At 53.4% G+C, this 9,156-nt stretch overlaps 3 protein-coding genes across 3 annotated transcripts in view; all 3 read left to right on the plus strand.

Moving 5' to 3' along the window:
- Positions 1-1,686, plus strand: part of SLC25A10 (solute carrier family 25 (mitochondrial carrier; dicarboxylate transporter), member 10) — a 7,561-nt gene extending 5,875 nt beyond the window's left edge. Inside the window, exons 10-11 of the mRNA XM_011960805.1 lie at positions 516-572; positions 661-1,686. Of these exons, the coding sequence (XP_011816195.1) occupies positions 516-572; positions 661-762 (159 nt within the window). The 3' untranslated portion in view covers positions 763-1,686. The remainder of the gene's footprint in view (positions 1-515; positions 573-660) is intronic.
- MRPL12 (mitochondrial ribosomal protein L12) overlaps positions 1-9,156 on the plus strand; it is a 30,088-nt gene that overhangs the window by 17,961 nt on the left and 2,971 nt on the right. The window lies entirely within an intron of this gene.
- GCGR (glucagon receptor) overlaps positions 7,624-9,156 on the plus strand; it is a 30,328-nt gene continuing 28,795 nt past the window's right edge. The window contains exon 1 of the mRNA XM_011960706.1: positions 7,624-7,651. The gene's annotated coding sequence lies outside the window, so the exon portion shown is untranslated. The remainder of the gene's footprint in view (positions 7,652-9,156) is intronic.

The following is a 9,156-nucleotide window of genomic DNA, read 5'->3' on the forward strand; positions in this document are numbered from 1 at the left end:
GTGATCCGCCCGCCTCAGCCTCCCACAGTGCTGGGATTACAGGCGTGAGCCACTGTGCCCAGCCAAAACATTTCTTTCACAGATTAATGGAGGCGGTGCTGCTCATGGCAGTTTGTGCCTCGTAAATGCTCTGGTTCTCCTCCCTCGGGCCCCCGCCAGCTCCATGGGGCTTCCATGTTTGCAGAGCCCATGGCTCTGTCCCTGCTCTTCTCCCTGACCCTGCCGTGCTGCGTCCCTGGTTCTCATGGTTCTATTCACAGCCCCCTCCGCCTGCTGGACCCTGGGCTGCACCCTCGGGCCCTGGTTGTACTGCATGAGCAAGCAGGGCAGCCATTGACCTGGCCGGTGCCTGCAGACCTGTGGTCACCTGTTACCAGCCAGCAGCTGTCACTCACACCCACAACCCATACTGAGAGTCCCCAGGCCACCGTGCCTGGCTGGTGCCTGGGAGGGGATTTTCATTGCCCTGTGGATGAGAAGCAGCCTTTTTGATTGTTTCACTGTGTTTTCTGCAGGGTGTTTTCCACTGCGCCGTGGAGACAGCGAGGCTCGGGCCTCTGGCCTTTTACAAGGTGCAGTGGTGGCAGCGGTGGCGGCTCGGGCAATGGGGAGCGGGTCCCTTCGGACTCTGTGTCTCTCATTTTCCCTGTCTCCCTCCAGGGCCTCGTCCCAGCTGGCATCCGCCTCATCCCCCACACCGTGCTCACTTTTGTGTTTCTGGAACAGCTACGCAAAAACTTTGGCATCAAAGTGCCATCCTGACCGGCCGTGGGAATGGCTGGGCCGCCAGGCCAGCTGCGCTAAGTTCTTCCGAAGAGTCCCAAGCCCAGCACCTGCTTCTGGGGCCGCAGCCTCGCCGGCCATGGCCACCCGTCCTCCCCAGCAGGCCCCTGCTGTCCCCCCACCTGCTGGCTGAGCTCCTCCTGGCCTCGTCCCCTCTCAGCTGTAGCTGCACCCCCACCCCTGCTCTGGCTCCCAGGCTCTCCTGGCTGGGCGCTGCGTGGTCTTGCCCCTCCCGCTGGCACTCCTCAGGGGAACGGGCTACCAGAGGCTGATTTCTGCCCTCTCCTGGGCCAAGGGAGGGTATTATCCCTGCCTCCTGCCTCTGAGGCCCAAAGCAGCATCTTCCAGCACTTTCCATCGAGGACTCGGGTGGCAGAGTGTGGGTGCACCCTGGCTGTTGCTCACCCAAGTGCTAGCTGTGCCCTTTGTATCCGCTGAGCGCGACCAGACCTTCCGTGTCCTCGGGCAGCCGCAACTCTCCCCAAGACCCTGCAGCTGGGTGGCAGGAACAAACAACGCAGACCACAAGCAAGTGCCTGGGAGGGAGGGGCCCAGAGAGGTTCTGGAGCCATCACGGGTGAGGGCGAAGGGCCACCGAGGTCCCGCGCGCCCCCATCCACCCCACAGTGGCTTTAACAGTTTTGCCAAAGCCTCTCCACTCACCAGCAGGCGGTCTCGTCTTCAGGAATTGTGCAGGTGTCCCTCGGGTCCCTGGGCCCTCCCGCTTGGCTCCCTGGGGGAATGGCCCAGTTGGGCTGCAGTTCCTCCTCAGGGTCTTCTCCCGAAGGAGTCCCCCGGGGTGGCTGCTGCATTCTCTGCTTCCCTGGTCGCTGGGCTTCGCCCCACCTGGGAAAGGCAGTGTGCTCTGTGGGGGGCTGCAGTCAATAAATGCCGGGAGCTGCCGCCTCTGTTCCTGCCTGCACCGCCTGCCTGCTGGCTGCCTTGCTGTCCAGACCAGCAGGACCCCTTGCACCCCCTAAGGAGGACAAGGCCAAGGCCTTTTGGGGAGGAGCCAGGGTCCTCGCTGTGCATTTGGGAGGCCTTTGGGTGAAGGAATTGTCTAAGTAGGAGGAGCCAAAACTGGTGTTGGGGGGGAAGGGAACGAGACGAGGAGTCTGGGCTTGAGGGGTCTCAGGCAGTGTAGAGAGTAGACCGCATGGGGCCACCCCACCAACAGCAAGCACTAATTATTTTTTTTGAGACAGGATCTGGCTCTGTCATTCAGGCTGCAGTGCAGTGGCGTGATCTTGGCTTACTAACCTGGGCCTCCTGGGCTCAAACCAGTCTTCTGCCTCAGCCTTCTAAGTAGCTGGTGCTGTGGGTATGCGCCACCACACGTGGCTAATGTTTGTATGTGTTTGTAGAATTGGGGTCTCACTGTGCTACCACCCAGGCTGGTCCCAGACTCCTGAGCTCAGGGGATCTGCATACCTTGGCCTCCCAAAGAGGCCCTTTTTTTTTTTTTTTTTTTTTGAGACAGAGTCTCGCTCTGTCACCCAGCCTGGAATGCAGTGGCCGGATCTCGGCTCACTGCAAGCTCCGCCTCCTGGGTTTACGCCATTCTCCTGCCTCAGCCTCCCGAGTAGCTGGGACTACAGGCGCCCGCCACCTCGCCCGGCTAGTTTTTTTTATTTTTTAGTAGAGACAGGGTTTCACCATATTAGCCAGGATGATCTTGATCTCCTGACCTCGTGATCCGCCCATCTCAGCCTCTCAAAGTGCTGGGATTACGGGCTTGAGCCACCGCGCCCAGCCTTTTTTTTTTTTTTTTTTTTAAGACAGGGTCTTACTGTGTTGCTCAGGCTGGAGTGCAGTGGTGCAAATAGCCTGTAGTCCCAGCTACTTGGAAGGCTGAGGTGGGATCGCTTAAGCCTGCAGGTTCAAGGCTGCAGTGAGCTGTGATTGCAGCACTGCACTCCAACCTGGGTGACAGAATGAGACCCCGTTTCAGAAAAAGAATGTAACGGTGGGCCGGGTGTGGTCTCTCATACTTGTAATCCGAGCACTGTGGGAGGCTGAGGCAAGATCTCTTGAGCCCAGGAATTCGAGACTAGCTTGGACAATATGGTGAGACCCCCATCTGTACAGAAAATCTAAAACTTAGCTGAGTGTCATGGCACGCACCTGTAGTCCCAGCTACTTGGGAGGCTGAGGTGGGAGGATTACTTGAGCCCAGGAGATTTAGGCCACAGTCAGCCATGATTGTGCCACTGCACTCCAGCCTGAACAACAGAGCAAGACCCTGTCTCAGAAAAAAAAAAAAAACTTTGATATCCTCGAATATCCATTCAGTGCTCAAATTTCTCTGACCGCCATGTGCATTTTGGGAAGAGCTGGTTTTGTTTGAACTGGAGATCAGCAGGAGGTCTGAGGTTTGTACATGGTACCCAGTGCCCAGGTTGGAAATTCACAGCCAGGGAGGGGGTGGGTAGGTTCAGGGGGAAGGCTGCTGCTTCCTAAGAAACCAGGTGGTTCAAAAAGGCAGCTCTGGCCAGCAAATCCCAAAAACTGCAGATGCAGGGACCACATTCTCAGAGCTGCTTTGATAGGAGCACTGGAGGAAGTGGCTCTCATACCAGGGTCTCCCCGGAGGCTGGCATCACCCGCAGCCCTTCCCTACAGTCAGCCCCACTGGAACAGTGCCAGTCAGGGGATGAAAGTTCCCCGTCTGGTTTGGCAGGGCCAGGCCTGGCAGTGGACCGCCGCAGGGCAGGGTGCAGAGGGTGGGGTGGGAGAGGAGGCCAGTGGGCAGGGCTCCCTACCCACCCTCCACAGAAGCCCCAGCTCCCCAGGGCCAGGGTACAGGCCCAGGGTGGGGGTAGGTCAGAGGGAATGTCAGTCCTGGGGTTTCACGGCCCTTACCCCATAGGCCCTGCAGACTACCTGGTCCAAAAGTCAGAAGCCAGTCAGTTTCACACTTGGGCACCAGGGACAGATCTGGACCCTGCTGAGTCAGCATTTCAGCAGTCACCTGCTGAGTCAGGAGTGACCTCTGTGCTTTTTTTTCCTTTCTTTCTTCTTTTGGATGGAGTTTTGCTCTGTCGGCCAGGCTGGAGTGCAGTGCTGAGGTCTCGGCTCACTGCAACCTCCACGTACCGGCTTCAAGTGATTTTCATTTCTCAGCCTCATGGCTGGCTGGGACTACAGGTGCACACCACCAAGCCCGGCTCCTTTTTGTATTGTTAGTAGAGACAAGGTTTCACCATGTTGGCCAGGCTGGTCTCAAGCTCCTGACCTCAAGTTATCCACCCCCCTCAGCCTCCCAAAAAGTGCTGGGATTACAGGCATGAGCCACTGCACCCGGCCTCCATGCATTTTTTTTTAAGTGACTTCATAAAGTTACACAATAATCATTTATTGTCAAGAAATTTCAACAAGGATGCCAAGACAATTCAGTGGGGAAAGAAAAGTCTCTTCTCCCAGTGCAGGGGCTCACACCTGTAATCCCAACACTTTGGGAGTCCGAGGCAGGTGGATCATCTAAGGTCGGGAGTTTGAGACCAGCCTGGCCAACATGGTGAACCCCCGTCTCTACTAAAAATAGCAAAAAATTGCCCAAGCATGGTGGAGCACACCAGTCCCAGCTACTCGGGAGGCTGAGGCAGGAGAATCGCTTGAACCTGCAAGGCAGAGGTTGCAGTGAACCAAGATTGCACCACTGCACTCCAGCCCTGGGCAACAAGAGCAAAACAGACTCAAAAAAAAAAAAAAATACTTTAAAAGACACTATCAGGAAAGGGGCAGACAGCCTGCGTAATGGGAGGAAATCTCTGTAAATCATATCAGATAAGGGACTATGGTCTAGAATATATAAGAAAACTCTTACAAGAAAGAATTTTGTTATTGACACAAGATGGGAACGAAAGTACACAAATGGCCAATAAACACATGACAAACCATTCAGCATTATCAGTTATTAAGGGAATGCAAATCAAAACCACCATGAGATGCCGCAGCATCCACTAGGCTAAAATCAAAAGGACAGACACTGGCAAATGTTAGTGGGGCTGTGGAGAAATTGGAACCATCCAGCGCTGCTGGGAATGGAAGGTGGTGCGGCCGCTGTGGAAAGGAATCTGGCAGTTCTTGAAAGCGTTAAACATAGAGTTGCCATCTAACCCAGTAATTCCATGCCTCTGTACGTACAAAGAGGAAAGAAAATGTATTTATAGAAACTTAGGCCGGGCGCAGTGGCTCAAGCCTGTAATCCCAGCACTTTGGGAGGCCGAGACGGGCGGATCACGAGGTCAGGAGATCGAGACCATCCTGGCTAACACGGTGAAACCCCGTCTCTACTAAAAAATACAAAAAAACTAGCCGGGCAAGGTGGCGGGCGCCTGTAGTCCCAGCTACTCAGGAGGCTGAGGCAGGAGAATGGCGTAAACCCAGGAGGCGGAGCTTGCAGTGAGCTGAGATCCAGCCACTGCACTCCAGCCTGGGCGACAGAGCGAGACTCCGTCTCAAAAAAAAAAAAAAAAAAGAAACTTTGACACAAATGGAGAGGGGCGTAGTGGTGCATGCATGTAGTCCCAGCTAGCCAGGAGTCTAAGGTGGAAAGATCACTTGAGCCCAGTAGTTCAAGACTAGCCTGGGCAAGTTAGTGAGACTCCATCTCTACAAAAATTTTTTAAAAATTAGCTGGACATGGAAGCACACGCCTGTGGTCCCAGCTGTTTGGGAAGCTGAGGTGGGAGGATCGTTTGAGTCCGGGAGGTGGAGGCTGCAGTGAGCTGAGATTGCACCACTGCACTCCAGCCTGGGCAGCAGAGTGAGACTGTCTCAATAAACAAAGAAGCACAATGAAAATGTAGGGCCGGGCGCAGTGGCTCACACCTGTAATCCCATCATTTTGGGAGCCTGAAGCGGGCAAATCCTGAGGTTAGGAGTTCGAGACCAGCCTGACCAACGTGGTGAAACCCTGTCTCTACTAAAAACACAAAAAATTAGCTGGGTGTGGTAGTGGGCACCTGTAATCCCAGCTAAGGCTGAGGTGGGAGAATCGCTTGAACCCGGGAGGCAGAGGTTGCCGTGAGCCAAGATCGCACCACTGCACTCCAGCCTGGGTGACAGTGCGAGACTCCGTCTCCAAAAGAAAAGAAAAGAAAAGAAAATGTAGCGTTTAGGACACATACTGAGGTGGTAAAACAAAAAAGGGGGAACAATCCCCATAAAGTCAGAGGGTGTGGGTTGGGAAACCTGTAACTGGGAGGTGGCACCAGTGGTTTCTGAAAGCTTCTGGAATGCTGGCTTTGCTCTCCACCATGGCTTGGGCATCTGCCTTATCACCAGTCACTTGACTCTCCATATTTTCCTTTTTTTTGAGACGAAGTTTCACTCTTGTTGCCCAGGCTGGAGGGCAGTGGTGCAATCTTGGCTCCCTGCAACCTCTGCCTCCTGGGTTCAAGCAATTACCTTGCCTCAGCTTCCTGAGTAGCTGGGATTATAGGCACCTGCCACCGCGCCCAGCTAATTTTTGTGTTTTTAGTAGAGACAGGGTTTCGCCATATTGGCCAGGCTGGTCTCGAACTCCTGACCTCAGGTGATCTGCCTGCCTTGGCCTCCCAGAGTGCTGGGATGATAGGCTTGAGCCACTGGGCCCAGCCGTAATGTTTAAATCTTATATGTCCTTGTTTGGTTGTGTTGAGCCAACCTTGTAAATTCTGAGATTGCATGTGAAGGTCTCTCCCTGTGTTTCTGGATCTGTCCAACCTTGTGTGTACCTCAGTCCTTCCTGACGTGATCCAGCCCTGTGTCTACACTTGCTGCTTTAGTCTCAGGTAAACATCTTAGTGGCACAGAGCCCACCAGTCTGCCCAGGCAGGGGAGAGGTGGGTGAGTGGTGGCAAACCATGTGACCCAGTTCTTTTTTTTTTTTTCTTGAGATGGAGTTTCGCTCCTGCCACCCAGGCTGGAGTGCAGTGGCATCATCTTGACTCACTGCAACCTCCACCTCCTGGTTCAAGTGATTCTCCTGCCTCAGCCTCCCAAGTAGCTGGGATTACAGGCATGCGCCACCATGCCCGGCTAATTTTGTAGTTTTAGTAGAGATGGCATTTCACCATGTTGGCCAGGCTGGTCTTGAACTCCTGGCCTCAAATTATCTGCCCACCTCGGCCTCCCAAAGTGCTGGGATTACAGGCATGGGTCACCACGCCCGGCCTCCATGTGACCCAGTTCTGATGGCAAGACATGAGGGGAGGTGCCCTGGGAGCCCCGATGCAATTGAGGCTCTGTGGACACACTTCTGATGGTCACACAGTTACATAAGGCAGACCATTCTTTTTTTCAGTGATGGAATATTCTTTCTAGGTCCTATGTAATCATCATTGTCTTCACTTCTGTTTTGTCTGCTGCCTTGCACTCTGCCTTTCTCGGTCATTTTGTTTTGGGTGTGCATAAATACTCATGTGGCAATTCAGGCCGGATGCAGTGGCTCACACCTGTAATCCCAGCACTCTGGGGGGCCGAAGCAGGTGGATCACTTGAGGTCAGGAGTTCAAGACCAGCCTGGCCAACATGGTGAAACCCCATCTCTACTAAAAATCAAAAATTAGCTGGGCGTGGTGACGCGCACCTGTAGTCCCAGCTACTCGGGAGGCTGAGACAGGAGAATCACCTGAACCCAGGAGGCAGAGACTGCAGTAAGCCAAGATTGCACCACTGTATTCCAGCCTGGGCTACAGAGCTAAACTCTGTCTCAAAAATAAATACGTAATAAATAAAATGATAAAATAAATAGTCATATGATGTTTAAGGCCATTTGACATCCTGTCCCCCACCCCTTAGTAAAATGCCTGCTATTTTGTTGGAGCAGTCACCACCCCAGTCCTTGGGCCTCAGGGACACCAGGGCCCGACCCCAGCTCCCAGCATGAATGGGGTTGGTTTAAACCAGTCGGCATGGCCCACAGTGATTGGTTTAGGCATGGGCCTGTCACCCAACTGGGCCAATGATATGTAAGAAGATGTTTATTGTAGCTTCTGGGATGGAAGCTTCTCTGCCAGCTGTCGGTTGGGCAAGGAGGACAGTCCCGGCCCTACCGGTGGAAGCTCTGCTCCTGTCACGTGTGAACCACACAGCAAATGGCCTTGGAGGCTGCTGGCAGCCGTCTTGTGACCATGAGGCAAGTCAACCTCGGGCCGAAGCCGACGACAGGAAGACAATGAGGAGAGGGAGAAAGAGCCGATCTTTGGTGTGTATTGGCGGGGACATGCGGCCACCTCTCTGGAGACCGGGTTCATGCTACTGTTCCTGGTATCGTCTCTTGTTTGCTCTGCTGGCTTTGGGCCCGAGGTTTCCTTCCTGGGTGTACTGTGTGTGTTGTGTGTGTTGTGTGTACTGTGTGTATTGTGTGTGTTGTGTGTATTGTGTGTGTTGTGTGTATTGTGTGTGTTGTGTGTATTATGTATTGTGTGTGTTGTGTTGTGTGTATTGTGTGTGTTGTGTGTGTTGTGTGTATTGTGTGTGTTGTGTGTATTGTGTGTGTTGTGTGTATTATGTATTGTGTGTGTTGTGTTGTGTGTATTGTGTGTGTTGTGTGTATTGTGTGTTGTGTGTATTGTGTGTGTTGTGTGTGTTGTGTGTATTGTGTGTGTTGTGTTATGTGTGTGTTGTGTCTGTTGTGTGTGTTGTGTGTATTGTGTGTTGTGTGTGTTGTGTGTTGTGTGTATTGTGTGTGTTGTGTGTATTGTGTGTGTTGTGTGTTGTGTGTGTTGTGTGTATTGTGTGTTGTGTGTGTTGTGTGTGTTGTGTGTACTGTGTGTGCCTGTTTTGTGCTGTTGGTTTTGCTCCTGGGTTTCTTGATTCTTGGGTGTCTGCTCTTTTTTCTTTTTTTCCTTTGCTTTTGGCAGGGACAGAGTCTCACCCTGTCACCCAGGCTGGAGTGCAGTGACCTGATCTTGGCTCACTGCAACCTCTACCACCTGGGTTCAAGTGTTCTTCTGCCTCAGCCTCCCGAGTAGCTGGGATTACAGATGCCTGCCAGGGTGAATTTTTATACTTTTAGTAGAGACGAGGTTTTGCCATGTTGGCCAGGCTGGTCTCGAACTCCTAACCTCAGGTGATCTGCCTACCTCCGCCTCACAAAGTGCTGGGATTATAGGCATGAGTCACCGTACCTGGCATTTTTTGTTTGTTTGTTTGTTTGTTTGTGACGGAGTCTTACTCTGTCGCCCAGGCTGGAGTGCAGTGGCCGGATCTCGGCTCACTGCAAGCTCTGCCTCCCAGGTTCACGCCATTCTCCTGCCTCAGCCTCCGGAGTCGCTGGGACTACAGGCGCCACCACCTCGCCCAGCTAACTTTTTGTATTTTTAGTAGAGACGGGGTTTCACCATGTTAGCCAGGATGGTCTCGATCTCCTGACCTCGTGATCCA

This window comes from Colobus angolensis, unplaced genomic scaffold (genome assembly GCF_000951035.1).
Source record: "Colobus angolensis palliatus isolate OR3802 unplaced genomic scaffold, Cang.pa_1.0 Scaffold1, whole genome shotgun sequence".
Lineage (NCBI taxonomy): Eukaryota > Metazoa > Chordata > Mammalia > Primates > Cercopithecidae > Colobus > Colobus angolensis.